Source organism: Candoia aspera, chromosome 4 (assembly GCF_035149785.1).
Source record: "Candoia aspera isolate rCanAsp1 chromosome 4, rCanAsp1.hap2, whole genome shotgun sequence".
Classification (NCBI taxonomy): domain Eukaryota; kingdom Metazoa; phylum Chordata; class Lepidosauria; order Squamata; family Boidae; genus Candoia; species Candoia aspera.
Window position 1 is genome coordinate 92,015,706 of NC_086156.1, and position 18,681 is coordinate 92,034,386.

Below are 18,681 nucleotides of genomic sequence, written 5' to 3' on the forward strand. Positions count from 1 at the left end.
GCCAACCCAAGACCCATAAAGCAGCTGAGCTAGTGGCTTCACCTGAAAGGGCTTAAGTGTGGCTGGAACATTATATCTTCCCATGGGGCAGAACATTTGAGGATGGCACTAGCAGATCTTTCTCCAATAGGAGCAGCATAACCACAGTGGGCTCTCCTATTATGATGTTCATCTGGATAGAGCAACATCTCCAAACTCCTAGGTACTTCCTCCTTGGCAATCTCTCTTTTTTGGAGATCTGCTATACCTCTACTACTGTCCCAAAATGCCATGGGACCTCTTTCTCAGGGGACAAAAGCATCTCCTACATCACATGTGCACTACAACTGTGTTTTTGGTACTTCTGGGAGCACAGAATGTGTCCTTCTCTGAGCTGTGGCATATGATCATTATGTAGCTCTCTGCCACCCCTTGCACTACACTCTTCCTCAGCCAAACAATACATCATTTGTTAGCAGCCTTCTGGTGTATTGGGCACATCAGTTCCACTATTAACACAGCCATGGTCTTTTCCCTACATGTCTGCCACACCAATAATATCAATCACTTTTTCTGCAACATTCCTCCCTTACTATGCTTATTTTGCACTGACATCTTCATCAGCCTGATGGTGACCTTCACCATCTCTAAGGGAATTATGATTGTGTAATTCGGCCTGTCCCTTTTTTCCAATATTCTCATTGTCTCCTCTGTCCTCAAAATCCATATTTTTTGTGGTAGGATCAAAGCATTTTCCACCTGTGGGTCACCTCTGACTGGTGAGCACTTTTTATGGCAACCTCCTGTATATCTTCATATGGCCTTTGTGCACTCAGTTTATGGAAGAAAACCCCTCTTTATAAACAATAAAAATAGAAGTGAAAGATGGTGTGAATGACATCAACATTGTTGCCAAAACAACTAGTCTTCTAAAGCTTCTGAAATATAAACAAGGGGTCCATCGTCCCCATCCTGATTCCAACTGGTTCTTTATAAAAAGCAAAATGCATAATATAAGTGTCCATCTTCTGTCCATATTTCCTATATTAAAAAAACAAATACTTTTTGTACTGATTCTTTCAATAGTTGATTGGGTCCCCCTTTTCCCAGACTGTACCTCTGCATTTGACTGAATACTTTAACTAATACTGTTAAGCAAGCAAGTCTGAGATGCTGATTGCAAAAACAGTTCTCTTTTGTACAAACATACCTTTAGGTGCTAGAAGTAGTGTGCCAATTATGTCAGGGTGATAAAGGGCCGAGATGTAGCAGAAATCATCCACAGGCAGTAACATTATCTGAGCCATAAACTCTTCAGGGACCATTCTTTTATTAGTCAAAGCAGTAGGCATATGCTTTTCCATGACTCATCTGGTCTTCCATACTTATATCTCCACAATATCTTCTGAATGCCAATAGTAAATTATGAGAAAACAATTTATTGATCATATTTGAAGATACCCATAGAATTGAAGATATAAGAGGCCCAATATTTTCAAACATTTATTTGACAGATACACAAATCACAATAAAATCAAATAAAGAAACAATGTGTATTAAATGGGACATACCTAGTCAGTGATCCTAATCTGACTGCAACTTCTTAATAAGATGAATCTCAAAGTTAAGGTGATGAACAAATTGGTACATCAAAGGGGAATTATCATTGTTTGCTAAATAGTCTCCAACCAACCAATTTCCAACAGGCAGCTTTGACATCCTTGTTCCTCATGCTGTAGATTATTGGATTCATCAGTGAAGGCACAACAGTATACAGTGCAGTAAACACTTGGTCCAATCTGGATGGAGAATTAGCAGGTAGTATCAGGTGAGCCAAGAGGCTACTGCCAAGTTGCTTACATATGCAATTTACTCTAAATTCTGACTTGTTACATGTGCAGAATTAAACCAGGTCTGTTCCCCCTGGCCCCACTTTCCACAGAAGAAACTGCTTCAGCTTTTCCAACCAGTCTACTAGAACTGCTCTCTCAGTCTCCAATCTCTTGACAGCAGCTTCTGTGGCACACGGCGAGACATCAAAAGATGCAAGATAGTGAAAGTGGCTGTCTGATGCAAGGTGGGGCTTCTATCCACAATCTTGATTCTTTAACCTCTCCCTGTGACCACTGTTGAGTCAGGCTAATGATTTTGGCACTACCATGAACACTTCCACACTAGCAAGATATACTATTAACCAGCTGCCACTGTGCTTATGTATCACTCAGGCAGGTTTTATATTGCCACAGTAATGGCATCCATACACTGTAAAACTGCAGGTATGGAAATTTCACATTTCTGCTCAGGCCTAAAGCTCAGAGTGGCAAATGTAAATATTTGGAAACATTGCCTCTCTTTCCAAAATAGATAAGGAAATGTAGACTTTTTATTTCTCTTGAAAAGCTATCCATTTCCACTGTGACAGTGAGGTAGCATTCTTCTGGATGGGGGCAGAAATCCAATATTCAATGAAGTTGGGCCCATACAGGACATACAGTGCCATTGCTGGGAGTGGTAGAAGGACAGAACAATGAAGTTCAATGCCTTTTCTTCTTCTGGCAAATGGGGAATAAAGAAAGGTCCCAGACGATAAGCAAATCACACTACTCAAGTGTTTCACTACCAAAGCAGCAACCCACGTGCCCCCAAGAGGAGTCTAAAATGTAATATTCCATTAGTGTGAGGTTTCAGCCAGCTTCCCACTCAGAAAGTAAAACCTATTCTGAGTCTGAAAGGGAAACTAAAACCAGGCAGAACTTGAGAGAACAAAACCTGAAAATGACTCAGAAGAGTGGAAGAAGCTCGAGACTCTGATTGGCCAGACTCTGGAGGAGGTTTTGAATCTGCCAATCAGCATGCAGGAACGGTGTGCAGAAAAGCACGCAAAGGAAAAGTCAGCCCAATTGGCTGCAGAAGGAAACAGGCATGCAAGGGATTTGGCATAAAAGGCAGATGCGCGAAGAGCAAGATGCGAGAGACAACTGATCCTTCACGTTTCCAGCCCTTGTGAAAGAGTCTTTACCTGCGTCAGAAGCCTTGCCTGTCACCAAGGTGGAATCGCTGCCAGTGTTGCCTTCCATCGAAGACCTGCCTTCTGCACAAGCTGCTTCTGAGGATCCTTGCCTCACCATTCCTGTCCAACACAGCCTTATGTCCAGCTCTGGACCTCATCGCCACATTTCAGTGCATTCCAGGCATGCACCCAGCCTCACTTCTGGCTTTCAACCTTGCTCAGAACCTCCTGACATCCAGCCTTGCTTCGCACTCTCAGTCTTGCCTAGAGTCTCCAGTCAGGCCAGTTGTGCTTCGAGTCCTCAGTCTTGCCTGGAATTACCAGTCCAGTCCAGCCTTGCTTCACACTCTCAGTCTGGCCTAGAGTCTCCAGTCCAGCTTTGTTTTGGACTCTCATTATTGCCTAGAGTCTCCAGTCCAGTCCAGTCTTACTTCAACCTCTCAGCTTTGTCTACAGTCTTCAGTCCAGTCCAGCCTTGCTTCCAGTTCCCAGCCTTGCCTAGATTTTCCAGTCCTGTCTAGTCCAGCCTCCAGAGTCAATCCTTACCTAGAGGTTCGAGTTTGGTCTCACTTAGTCTCTGAGTATCAGCACAGTCCTGTCGGTGGGCCACTCCACAGACTCTTGCCTCCAGCTCCTGCCTTGCCATGCAACCTAGCTTTGTCAAGTCCACCAACTTCATTCAGCAAGATAGTGAATTCTTCCCTGCTGATCTGCCACAGTCTGATCCTGCATCCTTGCCTGTTTCTCTGTTATTGCCTGAGTGGCCTTGATTAATCAATCTTGCCTTATTCATCATAGGACATTATTACTGTAAATAGTTGCTTTTAAAAAAGAGTTTTCTTATAGTAAACCTGCCTGGCTGTCTCATAGTCTGAACAGGACAATTAGTTAGGTTCTTGTTGTTTGCTAAGCTCAGTGTTGCTTAGCAGATGTTCCATTACTACAGTAGACTATGTAACGTCATCACTGAATCAAAGAATGGAGTTCTCTGACTGTTTCTATGTGGCTTAAACTGCCAATATTGTTTGGGGTGTGGTTTTCCTTCATGGCTCCTTGATTAGTTTTCATTCCTCTCTAAATGTTTATTTGATGTGATTTCCTGCTAATATGTGTGAGGGCAACTCAGGAGCACATCAGCACTTTCCAATTGAATATCAAGAGTTTCCCATTGAATTTGTGGTTGAAGTTGTCTTGGTGTTGAAAGACTAACAGATTTTCGTCAACTTTATTTAGTTAGACTACATGAAGGTATTCTACATAAACTATATATTATGATAGATAATGGAGAAAACATTTGTGTGAAACAGTCAGAAATATATGGAAAAGACAGGTGACTGCTTTCATTATCTACAAAAATGTAAACAATATTGCAAAACAAGGGAGAAGTCAATTTATTTATTTTTATAGTGTGTTATTACAAAATAACCAGATAGAAAACTTCTCAGGCATTTTTCTTTACACAAATTATTTTTTATGATTTTGCAAGGACCTAAACTTTTAATAATTAAAACTTTCAAAACTGACATCTATGACCTGCTCTTCCTAAGAACTTTTGAAAGGGTCCCCTGCACTTCCTTCTTTCAGATGCTATAGATCAAGGGATTGAGCAGTGATATAATGATGAAATCAGTGGACATACTGTATCTTTCTAGCTCTTCTCAACCACCTTCCTGTCTTGACCTCCACGTGATTAGAATGGCAATGACTTAGGATATGGGATTGTAGCTTACAAACTTCTCAAGGGCTAGCATCAATCTATAAGGACATGATAAGTCTCTATCTGTACCTCAGCTGTGTTTCCCTTTGAAATTGCTTTCCCTTCCTGAGAAAACTGAAGGCAAAAGGCATAGAAAGTACCATGACAAAAGAATCAAATACAAAACATAGCTGAATTCACTATTTTGGTGCAGGCTTTCCAATTCAACTCCATCATATACTGTAGTGGATTGCAAATGGCAACATATCCATCATAAGCCATGACTATCCAGAAGGAGAAATCAGAATCCTTAAAGGAGACTAAGAGAATGACTTGTGCAAAGCAGCCAAAGGAAGGGATATTTCTGGTGTCCATGGGTTAATTTATCATGGGTTTGGGGACAATGAAATACAAAATGTTGATGAAAAGAATAGAAAAAACATTGAAAGAAATTTTCAGAATCTCCACAATTTAGAAAGGACAAATTTGATATTCTTATTTCTCATGCTATAGATGATTGGATTGAACAGGGGTGGAAGAAGTGAATAAAGAACAGTCAGCCCCAAATCTAAATAAGATGGGGTGTTAGAAGGAGTTCTCAGATAGGCAAAGCCTCCAGTTAATAAAAACATAGACACTACTATAAGGTGGGGGATACAGGTTGATAAGGCTTTTTGCCTTCCTTGTTCAGAAGGGATTCCTAGCACTGCCTTGAAGATCAGGGCATAAGATACAATAACAAAAGTAAAACAACCTAGTCCTGCAGTGACACTGGCCACAAGAACTCCAGCTTCAACTAGATTGAAGCCAGAGCAGGACAGCTTTAGCAATTGTGGGATTTCACAGAAGAATTGGTTGACAACATTAGAACACAAACGGGTTGAAAAAGTGCCAGTGGTATGCAACATTCCATAGAGAAGGCTGGTGACCCAAACCAGAATCATGATTTCAGTGCAGGCTTTCCAATTCATCACCATCTCATAGTGCAGTGGATTGCAAATAGCAACATATCAATCATATAACATGACTGTCAGGAGGAAGAAATCAGAAGCCTTGAAGGACATAAAGAGAAAGACTTCAGCAACGCAACCAAAGTAAGAGATGTGTCTCATGTCTATGAGGGAATTAATCATGGATTTGGGGAGAATGACTGAAACAATGCCCAGGTCCTGCACAGCCAAATTCACTAGAAAGAAGTACATGTGGCTGCACAGTTGATGGTCGAAAGCTACCACAGAGCAGATAAGAAGATTTGCTGTGGATTGCAGAAGCTTCGAAGGACATAAAGAGAAAGACTTGAGCAACACAGCCGAAGTAAGAGATGTGTCTCATGTCTATGAGGGAATTAATCATGGATTTGGGGAGAATAACTGAAACAATGCCCAGGTCTTGCACAGCCAAATGCATTAGAAAGAAGTACATGGGTCTGTGCAGGTGCCAGTCAAAAGCTACTGCACAGATGATGAGAAGATTTGCTGTTGCATTTGCCAGTTATAATATGAAGAATAAGAAGAAATGTAGAAGTTGCAGATGCCGAGTTTCTGAGAATTCCAGGAGCAGAAACTAAGACAGAGTGGTTCGATTCTCCATGTTTATCTTATGACATACCTGCAAGGAAGCACAAGTGAGAAATGTTATTAGAGAAAACTGTGTATGGTGCCTTCATCTGCACAACAGTCGCAATACAAAGCTAGAAAGTAAGCATGCACTAAAAAGAGTTACAGTGATGCGTGAAGGTGGAGACTCTAATTGCATCAGTGTGTATAACATGCACCTGCCCTCACTCACACACTCATAAAAAGAGACTGTGACAGGGACACACAGAGAGAGGCAGAATAGTTTCGTGAAAAAATAGAACTTTCCTTAATGATCTCTTACATGATTTACACCTTTTCCTTGAAACTCCAGCTTAGCTCATTTGTTCAAATGTAACACTCAGTTTAATCAAAGAGGAAAGAAAAATATTCCCAGAGGTCAGAGTTTTTTTGTTCAGAACCGATACCCTTCTGCTCCAAAAGGCATCTGGCACGAATACCTAACTTCAGTAGTCCCTTCAGAGAGTGCCTGGGTATGAAAATTTCATTAGCTATTGGGAACAAAAATAATATGAAAATGGATCCAAGTTTGACCCTTTGCAGCTAACACAATGGCAGATGCAGGAAGAAGAAATTTTGCCAAAAATAAGGTTGTCAGAGCCATGCATTTTTCCTGGGCATTACTTCTTTTAGTGAGAACAATTTTCATCACCCTGTCAAGGCCTCGTCTGCTCTTCCATAAAATGTCTTCTTTAACCAAAAGGATTAAATATATTAAACTACATTATTTTTTAAATTAATTATTACATATAATTTATTTATTTATAAATAAAGATATATTAAACGTAAAATGAAATAATTCTCATCCTCTGTTTTGCTTCTTCCTGTTCCCTCACTTTTCCCCCCAGAAAGTCTGATCTCTATGAGCTATCCTTCTGCTCCAGGACTGAAATCTCATATGAAATGAGCAGGGAAACCCCACCTCTCTGGGTAACTTGCTCTTGCTTTGCTGCTCTCTTCTTTTCCGTCTTATTCATTGCTGACATCATTCAGAAATACAAAGAGGGATCACCAGATGTGAATTTCTCCCATCACCTTCCCACCTTTTTTGCTTCGCCCAGAGAGCAGCCTCATTGATCCCTTGCAGCCAGATCCCCCTCTCAATTGAACTACAGCCCAACCGATGTGACACTGTCAGGGTCCACTTCCATATTGGTCTTGCACTATCAACCTAAAGAGGTGGTTGGGCATAATAGAAATTGAGTTCAAATCCTCCAGTACGTTGCCTTTCTAGACTTTGGAAGCATAAATTTCCTGGTTTACTAAGTTTCATTTTGCTGTCTTGAAAGAGCCGCCTTGTTTTATTAAATCATGTGGATCTAGAATAGGAAAAATAAGTGGCATACCAACACTTAATCTTTGCATTGGTCTTAGTCCCCAGCTCCAAGGGATCTATGGTTTCAGAAAACCAAGGAGCACATCGAGCAACGCCAGCCAAAGAGCACTGGCAAAGCAGTTATGGATAGGAACCCCCAATCTTCCTTTCCTTCCAGCTGTTGGAGGATCCCTTAAATGCTGGCCTTTGAGGACCAGAATTCTGTGCACAAGTTCCAGAGAAAGGGGATTGTCCCATCATCCCTTCAGTGCAGAAACACGATCTTTATTTAATTATTGATTGTCAAGAGAAGGGCACCTGTTGAAAAATTGTGCATCTGAAAGCAGCAATGATCTTGTTGCAGCAAGAATCTGTTTCTTTTCTTTTTATTTTTTGGCTTCTATAGATGAATACTTAGTGAATCACGTCTTTGCATTTCGTAATTTCCCCTGCTGCTCTCCAAACTCCATGCTTTATCTTTGAGCAAATTAAATATGTTATTCCTTAGTAACATTTTCTCATTCAGTTAAATAATACATTACATTCTCAAAAATTATTACTGCTAGGTATGTAGATTGAAATATTATTTGTGCTGTATTCCCCATAAATTGTCAATAGCTAATTATTTGATGGCCTTTATATCATTTTTTCAAATATTAGATAATATAAGTTTTATTAGGCCGACCCAAATAACGTTATAGTTTCATTTTTGGACTTCTGGAATGCATAAGCCTGGTTAATATCCTATGGCACAAAGATTCTAAGAATGAGAGGATAGAGGCCTTGGCCTTGACCGAGAGAGGGAAGACCCATTACCAAGGCAACAAACAGAGACACGTGGCTTAAGCCCATATGAAGAAAGAGATTATGACAGGCACCCCCCTAAGTCACATGGAGCTAAAAGAGGGAGGAGGGGAAGCACATTCACACTTGCAAGATTCTGTTACAATAGCCCGTGTAATAAAAGTAGTTCTTGGACTATGCTGTATCTGTTACTGTATCTGGTCCACCTTGTAGGGCTGACATTTTGTGATTAGAGTACATTTGTAACAAGAAGTGTGAGGAATATGGAAAATACACTAATAAATCCTCTCTCCCAACACCTTTAGTTTTAAGGGAAGGTAGAGCTAGCTTTCTTCCTTCTCTCTGCAAGCTTTCCAAGCATGAGACGAAAAATCTCAGAGTGGAGTGTAACAACTATACTCTGTTTAACGACCACACTCTGATCTATGAGACAAAACTCACTGACCAAATAATTGTGTTTGTCTGGACCCATAACTAAGGAAGACGGTGACAGGTCCTCACTGATAGTTTTCAAGTAGGGGCTGGACAGCCATCTGTGAAAGATACTTTAATCTGGATCTGCAGAGTGAGCAGGGAATTGGATTCAATAGTCTAAATCACTACCCCCATTCTTGGACATGCTTTTTCAATTCTTGGTTGCCGCTCATACTTTTCTCACAATTTATTTCTTATACTATTTTATTGCAATGTAATAACATACTGCCTTAATGGTGTCTTTAAAAGGGTCATTCCTTTCAAACCATTGTTGATAAGTTTTGGACTAGATGTATGCTTTCTTGACTTTTTTCACAGGGATGATATAGTTTCCTCTCTCCCTCTCTCCCTCAAAAAAATTAAAATCTTCCCATCAAATAAGACCAAAGAGGGTTTTTTTTTCCTCCCATAATTTTAAATTAAAAAATTAGATGGACTCACCCTGCCAGATCCATGATTTTTTAAAGATCAGCATTCCTTGAGTAATATTTAGCCTGGATTTTACATCTTTCTTGGATTTTATTTATTTATTGTATTTTATGATAATTGTTTTATGGGATTTTAATGTTTATGTTTCGTGTGGGATTTTATTGTCAACTGCCCAGAGTCCCTCTTTAGGGGGAGACGGGCGGTGGCTAAATTTGAGTAATAAATACATACATGAATAAAATATGACTTAAACATTTATCAACAAAGAAGAAACAATTTCAGAAATGCTACCATCCATTGTCCCTTAAGGGCAAAAGGTCCTAAAAATCATGCCAGTGAAATTAGTTCACCTATTAGGGATCAGTTCATCTACATTTCTACAACCCATAAATATATATTTTTTAATGTTTCTATCAGCTTGTGGGAGAGGTATCATCATTTTAAATACACATTACTTTTATTGTTTAGGATGGATAAAGAACCGCACCCCACACATGAATAGATTCTCATTATTTTGATCCATAATCTTTTTAATTTGAGTCCAAATTTCTGGAAATAACCCCCCTTTGTTTTCTCCCCTCCTCCCTAACATCTTCTCTTGCAGCAGAGCACTAGGTTATGTATCATTTTGATAAACTCTCTTCCCAGTGTCAACACTGTACAATTGAGTCTAACAAGTAGTTGAGCAACACATATTTAACTAAATGCCAGTTTGCCCCAGAAAGCAGGATCTTCCTTTTCTGTTAAATGTTCAGTATACAAATCACTTACACGGTTCTTCGTAGAATCTGTATATATTCCTTAGTCTCGTAAGTATAGGTGCTGTACTGGATAAATATTATCCAAGTCTTGTTCGTTCATGTACAGATGTATCATCAGTGGGAAAGGTTAAATTTATATTCAGCAAGCTTATTGATAGTTCTGTCGTTTCCCTCAAGACTTATTTACACAGCATAAGTCATTACAGTCGAAATGAGTCAAAGAATTAAAAGGTGCATCTATGTTCTTGTTAATATAATTAGCAATTAGCAGCTTCTGTCATCCATGGTAGATATGGATTAAGTGAGAAAAGTGCATGAAGCATGTTCTACAGCTTGTCTCATTACCTGGGGTTCTATTTTACATTTATCTTTTAAGAGATTTCATCCCTGTCAGCCTTTTGAGGTAGACCAGATCAGGAAAGGCCCTCCACAGGAAGACCAGATTTACAGTATACTTTATTGAGATAGGCTATAGTAGCTAAGTCTTGCAAGTCTGATTGTGCTTCTCCTTCCCACTCTGCCATGCCCCACTGAATCAGGGAGGAGTCATCCTGAGGCTCATCTTAATACTATCTCCTTTTCCAGGACTTAAGGAATGCTTCTCTCCCCTTTATTTACATAATGATTCTGAATATTTGCTTCAGGCCCATCTCCCTGGCTCACGTCAAAGCCATCTAAACTGCGGTCTATGTAGTGATAGCAGTGAGATCCATCAATTAGTTAAACATAATGGGAATAAATTTTTAAAATACCAACAGTTCTAGAAGTTGATGCTTTGATTTCTAATGTGCTACTTCCTTTCTCATCTGCTGATACATGTTATTGTTGTTGTTGTTGTTAGATTTTTATCCTATATAAGGCTGGCTTTCATGCTTAAGGGAGGCCTAGAACTCACAGACTCCTGGTTTCTAGGCCAGCACCTTAATCTCTACACCAGACTGGCTCTCAGTAGTTCAAACCTTTAGGTGGCACCACTCTTTAAAGCTTGTTTGAGGGCCTTGTCACAATATTCTTTCAGCATTTCTAAAATTTCATTATTAAGTCTCCCTGGATCATTACCAGTAGCTGGGTTCATGCAATGTGTCAAATTATAAAAGGTAAGCTTGCTGGATGTTCTTTTTGTTGTTTGTGTATGTGTGTTTGTGCTGATGCTTTTTCTGCAGCTACTGGCACTTGCCAGTAATCAGTAAAGCTCTCCATGCTTTTGTGCATGTTTGGCCTGGGACAGGAGAAGTATCATCATTGCAGAGGTTCCTGGAGGAAGTGATTTTTCTGGACCCATTTCAGTCTGGTTTCAATCTAGGATACAGTATGGGACAACATTGGTCACACTTGCTTATTTATTTCAAATTTCTATTCTTGCCCATCTCTACCAAAAGGGGACTCTGTTAAAGAGCTTTGATGGAACTGGGATCAGGGTTGTCCGTTTTTATGCTTCTTGATCTCTTGGCGATTTTCAGTGTCAGCTGCAGGTTTTGGGAGCTGGTTGTTTATGGTGATTCTCCTTTCTCTGTGGCTGGATAGTCAGTGTGGATGGCGGGAGGGGAGCAGTCATGTCCTTGGCCCCTCATCTGTGGAGTGCCTCAGGGCACAACACTCTCTCCTCAACTAATTTAATATCTACCTGAAACCTTTGGGTGAGTTCATCCATCGGTTTGGTGTCTGGTATCATCTCAACTCTGGGCCAACCAAATGTTGCTGTCAATATCCTATCCCAGTACCTGAACACTGTAAATTTGGATGGGGAGAAACTAGCTCAGGCTCAATCCTGTCAATTTCACTTGAAGGTGGACATTAGAGCTCCTTAGTTCTGGGGACATCTGTCATGGCCAGCTCTGACTTTGAGGAGCTGGAGGAGGATGAGGTCACTTCTAAGGGCCTTCTGGGACAGCAGCCTGCCTCAGAGAACACCAAGGAGACACATTGGGCTCATTTGTCTGCACAGTCTGTGGAGCAGCTGGAAGTAGCAGAAGTTGAGAGGTCTCATCCATGACCTCTTCCCGGTCCTAAGGCATGTAGGGCTGAGTGAAGGGCAGAATAGAGGAGGTCTGCACAGCTCCTTGTGAGGGAAGGGTGTTTCCACTGCTGATTGCTTGCACCTGCGGGGCTCTATTTTAGAGCCACCGTGAGCAGGGAATCCTTAATTGGGAACAGCAGCTCCATTTACTAGAACCTCTGTCTATTTCACGCTGAACTCTTGCCTATGAAAACTCTCTAGTTTTGAACCGAGGCTGGCTGATGACATACGACCACTCCACAACCTCTGGACTGTGCTGTGATGGAATGTGTCTATGAAGAGGGAGAGGATGTGATGGACTACAGTAATGCAGCCGGCTCTCAGGAAGGAGAGATAATGTTCTAAGGAAGGGGGTAGGACAAGAGACAACATAGCCCTGGTTATCTCCCTTAGAGTAGAGTGGATTTAGTCTGGCAAGATTTTGTTTATCCAGTATGATCAAATAAAGAACTGAAATTTGGCTGGACTGAACCCTTCTCAGTCTGGGCTAGGCCTAGCATCAACCTTGCCAGACTATGCTGTCTCCTTGTGAGGAGAACAAGTGGGTGATTCTGTTGGACCAGCTTCATTGCTGATCCATCAGTCTGGGCTGCAGCTGTGTCTCCGCTCTTCCAGAGTTGTCTTAGCTTGCCATTGCCTCACCCAGAAGTCCCCCTACATCAATGCTTTTAACTTGTTGTTCAAAGGTTGAGCTGCATTACTTTTTAAACATATATTATGGTTTCTCTCTCTTTTGTTTTATTATATATACACATCCTCTCCTTATTGAATGTCTCTCTCCTGCTTCTCTTTCAACTGGCTTGAATGAACTGCAAGAAAACACCACTTGTCAAATGGAGAAAGAAAGGTTGTAAGCACAGCACAGTCAAGTCTCTCCAAATATATCTTCAGAATAGAGATTTTATTTGAAATAGTGCATCCAGCCCAAATTATAAAACAAATCATTGGTCACCCATGGACCATGTGTGTGTGTGTGTGCTCACACGTGCACACACATGTTTTTTGTTTTGTTTTTTCCATTCAATCATATCCAATTCTTGGAGATTGCAAGGACAAGTCCCTCCACTTTTTTTTGGCAAGGTCCCCCCCCACCCACCCACAGTAGTGGTTTGCCATTGCTTCCTTCCTAGGGCTGAGAAAGAGTGACTGGCCCATGTCACCCAGCTGGCTTTGTGCCTAAGGCAGTACTAGAACTCAGTCTCCCAGTTTCTACCCTGATGCCTTAAACACTGCATCAAACTGCCTCCCATATGTATGTCTAGTATCTTTCAAAATGAGTCCTATGTCATGATGTCATCTTTCCTTTTGGTGTTTTATAGATGGCCGCCAGAAGGAACTGTTCTGAGATAGAAAAAACATTTTACCTCTTTCCCAGCATTGCAGAAACTTCAAGAAATGTTGTCTAAACTTTCAGAATATGAGTCATAATCATAGATACCTAGAAGTATGTTTGATCCTGGATGATGCCCACAGACAGAATAATTTTGTGTATCTGTACATTTTCTTGACAATGCAGGGAAATGCAGTATCTTTAACAATCAAATTGAAGAATTACATCAGCCTCCACCAAAACATTGTGGAATCATTCTCTTGTGCATACATATCTTTAGCATTGCCTCATTATTCCTTGTGGGATAATTTTCTAAAGGGTGATGACATTCTGTGTGGGTCTCATGAAGTTTGCAGCATGATTATGTAGATGATAATTTTGTGTATCTTTACTTGGGCTCATAGGTTGCTCTAGTCAGACCAATTCTGTGTAGACATGAAAAGTAACCTTAGAATACAGATTTGGAAGAGGAGGTGTTAGATATAGGAAACTCAACCCTTTTCCTTTCTTTTGCTTCTAACTGTGGTCTATTAGTGCTGAGGTACCTGGGGAAATGAGAGAAAACTGATGGACACCCCGGTCAGCCAGGTAGGCATCATATTTTTCTGTCATTCATTGCTACCCAAAACCAGGTTTCTAAGTGTCGCTCTATGGAGTCATAAATATGAAGTCTGAATCTGCAATAAGAAGAGGAGGTGATGACACCCAGAGAGATAAGTTTTCCAGCTCATTTCATAAGAGATTTCTGTCCTGGAACAGAAGGATCATTAGTACAGATCATACTTTCTGGGGGAAAACATGAGGTAAAAGAAATAAGCAAAAAAAGAGAGAGAGAGAGAGAGAAGTATTTCAGACTCCTTTTGATTAAACAAGACATTTCATGGAAGAGCAGATGAGACCTTGACAGGGTGATGCACATTGTTCTCACTGACAGAAGTAATGCCCAGGAAAAAATGCATGGCTCTGACAACCTTATTTTTGGCAAATATCTTCTTGCTGCATTTGCCATTGTTTTAGCTTCAAAGGGTCCTTTTTCATAATATTTTTATGAAATTACAGTACCCAGGGTCTTGCTGAAGGGACTACTGAAGGAACACTACATCTTCAAACTTGGATCCATTTCCCAGTTAGATATTCCTGCCAGATTCCTTTTGGATCAGAAGTGTATTAGATCTGACTAAAAAAACCCTGACCACTGGGAGTGTGTTTTTTTACCTCGGGGGGTGGGGTTAAACTCAGTGTTACATTTGAGTAAATGATTCAAAGTGGAGGTAGAGTTTCAATGAGGAGATTTAAATCATGTAAGATATTCTTAAGCAAAGCTCTATCTTTTCACAAAACTATTCTGCCTCTCTCTGTGTCTTTGTCACTGTCTTGCTTTATGAGTGTCTGAGTGAGGGCAGGTGCATGTTATATACTCTTATGCAATTAAGGAGCCTCCAACTACATGCAGCACAGTAACAATTTTTAGTATGTGTTTACTTTCTAGCTTTGCTCCATGTCTTTTTCTGCAGATCAAAGGACCATAAGCAGCAGACGTACAAAGTTTTTCTCTAATAATATCTCTCACCGTTTTTTTCTTGCAGGTATGTCATAATTTAAACATGGATAATGAAACCACAGTTCTTTACTTTCTGCTCTTCGAATCCTCAAAATATCGGCATCTGCAGCTTCTACACTTCTTCTTATTCTTCATATTATACCTGGCAACTGCAACAGCAAATCTTCTCGTCATCTCTGTAGTAGCTTTTGACCATCAACTGCGTAGGCCAATGTACTTCTTCCTAGTGAATTTGGCTGTGCAGGACCTGGGCATTGTTTCAGTCATTCTCCCCAAATCCATGATTAATTCCCTCATGGGCAGGAGAAACATCTCTTATTTTGGTTGTGTTGCTCAAGTCTTTCTCTTTGCCTGCTTTGAAGCTTCTGATTTCTCCCTCCTGACAGTCATGGCCTATGATCGATATGTTGCCATTTGCAATCCACTGCACTATGAGATGGTGATGAATTGGAAAGCCTGCACCAAAATAGTGATTCTGGTGGGGGTTACAGGTCTTCTCTATGGAATGTTGCATACCACTGGAACCTTTTCCATCCCTTTCTGTTCTAATGTTATCAACCAATTTTTCTGTGAAATTCCACAATTACTAAAGCTGCCTTGCTCTGGCTTCAATCTACTTGAAGCTGGTGTTCTTGTCGCCAGTTTCACTGGAGGATTAGGTTGTTTTATGTTGATCATTGGGTCTTACGTCATGATCTTCAAGGCAGTGTTGAGCATCCCTTCAGTGAAAGGAAGGCAGAAGGCCTTTTCTACTTGTCTTCCCCACTTTATAATATTTTCCATGTATTTGGTAACTTCATGCCTGGCCTACCTGAGACCTCCCTCTAACACCCCAACTTACTTAGATGTAGCATTCACAGTCCTTTATACCTTACTTCCACCCCTGATCAATCCAATCATCTATAGCATGAGAAATAAGAATATTAAACTTGTCCTGTCTAAAATGTGGCGGTTCTGACATTTTCTTTCAACTATGTTTTCTATTTGATTATCTTCTCATGGAACTTTCTATGCCTTTTGCCTTCAGTTGTCTCAGGAAGGGAAAACAATTACTAAGGGAAACCCTGCTGAGATACATATAGAGCCTTATCATCTCCTTCTAGATCAATGCCAGCCCTTGAGAAGCTGGTAAACTACAATCCCATATCCTAAGTCATTGCCATTCCAATCGTGTGGAGGTCAGGAGAGGAAAATGGCTGAGAAGAGCTAGAAAAATATGTTTAATTGATTAATTTACAGATGAAGTATATATTTACACTATTGAATGGCTCACTTTAAAAACCCATCTTTGTTTGTACCTGCCTAAGTTGTATTTAATAACATTATTACTTTGGCCCAGTTTAGTTCTGCTGTAGCTGTTTTAAAAAATTCTGTGGAAAATAAAATAGAATGCAATTTATCTAAGTTCATTTCTGGACAATTCATAACACTTAAGCATTTGTTATTTGGGCTCTCTGGTCCTGATGTCATTGCTGTCTCTCAATTTCTCCAATACTTATTGGGATCTAAGCTGTCAATGTACTTTTATTAAAAGCAGAAGTGTATAAAATTTACATGACCTATTTTGGAATAATTAGCTGGAATGCACTACTTCTATGAAACAATGGAAAATTGTCATAAAGAATCTGGAATTAATTTCCTTTGAACTTAAAACAAACTTGCTTTACAGAAAATAAGTTAGTTAAGGCCTCCCTAGAGGTGGCATACATTTGGTCCAAGTGGTGATTAACACCTTGTTGCAGGAGGGGGTTGTGTTGCCTGCATTTAAGGAGGCAGCGGTATCCGCTTTTCTTAAGAAGCCATCGATGGATCCAATTATGTCAGGCAATCTAACCCATCCTTCAACCTCCGTATTTTAGAGAAGGTTGATGAGTATGTGGTAAGTACTCAGCTTCCGAGGGCCTTGGAAGAAATGGACTATCTGGATCCTTTTCAGTCAGGGTTCAGGCCAGGTAACATCACTGAGAAAGTGTTGGTTACACTTGTAGATGATCTGTGGAGGGCTTGGGATGGGGGTGGTAATCCATCCTGGCTCTCCTTTCACCCTTCCTCTTCAACATTTACATGACGCTATTGGGAGAGGTCTGTCAGACTCCCAGATCAAATGTTCTGAGAACATATTATCAGACTCTCATCCTTCTTCAAGCAGCCCATGTCAGAGTGTGAATGGCCAGCAGGAGGGGGAGTTGGACTGCAGTGTGAATCGTTTTGTTTGGGCTAGATGCTTCTTGTGCCAAGGTCAATGGGCAGAAAACTGTTCAAGCCATCTACTGGCATGAGGAGGAAGGGAGCATACCAATGGGGGTAGTGGGGGGGAATTAGATGCTTTTGTGATTTTAAACTGTAGAACGTGTGGGAAATGCCATTCACAACTTTAATACTGTACTGGATGCTTCACTTTATTAAACAGATTTATAAGCATCTCCTTATGGGTTGTGATTAAGTGAAAGCTCAAGTGACCAGTCTTGACAAGGTCATCCAACAAGACAGGGTATGCTATCAATGGTATGCTGATGATACCTGGTTTTACATCTCCAGTCTGTTTGGTTTTGGACCCCTAGGTCTGGTAAAGTATCACCTCTGACTCTTGCAGGGTTGCACTCCCTCAGAGCTTCTGCACAATTTCGGGTTCCTCCTGGACTTGTGCGTCCTGCTCAAGGAGTACGTGGTAGCCGTAGATAGCGGTCCTTAACACAGATTCATATTTTACACCAATTGAGCCCATTCCTTCATCAGGAGGCTTTGCTTACAGTCACTCACACCCTGGATAATTCCTGACTGGTTTATTACACTGTGTTCTTTGTGAGGCAGCCCTTGAAAACCATCCAGAAATTACATCTGGTCCAGAATGCAGTGCATGTGCAGTTTTGAGTCCCCCAAGTTTTTTCATGTTACGCCACCACTGTGTGAGCTTCACTGGCTTCCAGTTTCTTTCCCAGTGTCAGGCTGCTGGCTATCACCTTTAAAGCCCTGAATGGCACAGGGCCAGGTAGTTTGAAGTATCTCCTTTTCCTGAGGGAATCTGTCTGCTCTGCCAGTTCCAATACAGTGGGTGTGCTCCATGTCCTTCCACTTAAATGTTGCCATCTAGTGGGACCTAGGTGGTGCTCCATCTTGGTTAATGCCCAGACCCTTTGGAACACCCTTCCCTATGAAGCCTGGTAGGTCCCAATGTCCATCTGCCTTCTGAAAAACCCTGAACACCTTGTTTCTCCCACAAGCATTTGGGACGTATGTGGCTGGAGCCTAGTAAAGTTGTTTGTCCCATGTGAAGTGTGAGTTGCTTTTAGGGGTCTTGGGAGATGTTATGCTGGTTTCTATGCTTCTAACTGTTTTCATTATTATTTGTAAGCTACCCAGGGTTATGATACATAAGATGTGGCTATATAAATTTTAAAATAACTAAATAAGCACTCAGCACACTCTCCCAACAAAGTAAATATCAGGCTGAAGACAAAGTGAGAGAACCTTGAGAACATATTTAATACGTAGGCTACCATGACAAAGTCTGGCCCTAAGTCACCCAGCTGGCATTCATGCCAAAGTAGGACTAGAACTCACAGTCTCCTGGTTTCTAGCCTGGATCCTTAACCACTGGACCAAACTGGCTCTGGTCTAGTGGCTAAGGTGCTGGGCTAGAAACCAGGAGATTGTAAGTTCTAGTCCTGCCTTAAGCATAAATGCCAGCTGGGTGATTTGGGGCCAGTCAC

At 40.9% G+C, this 18,681-nt stretch overlaps 1 protein-coding gene and 1 pseudogene across 1 annotated transcript; one reads left to right on the forward strand and one right to left on the reverse strand.

Moving 5' to 3' along the window:
• Nucleotides 1-5,140: 5,140 nt before the first annotated feature.
• LOC134497343 (olfactory receptor 14A16-like) lies at nt 5,141-6,275 on the reverse strand (annotated as a pseudogene).
• An 8,739-nt stretch (nt 6,276-15,014) lies between these two features.
• On the forward strand, nt 15,015-15,929 carry LOC134496648 (olfactory receptor 14C36-like). The gene has a single exon (XM_063302360.1). It carries the CDS (start codon nt 15,015-15,017, stop codon nt 15,927-15,929), a length of 915 nt encoding a protein of 304 aa, XP_063158430.1.
• The last annotated feature ends 2,752 nt before the right edge of the window (nt 15,930-18,681 follow it).

Bases quoted from the DNA above. Each gene is read 5' to 3' on its own strand.
- LOC134496648 (XM_063302360.1), top strand. From the start codon at position 15,015: ATGGATAATGAAACCACAGTTCTTTACTTTCTGCTCTTCGAATCCTCA.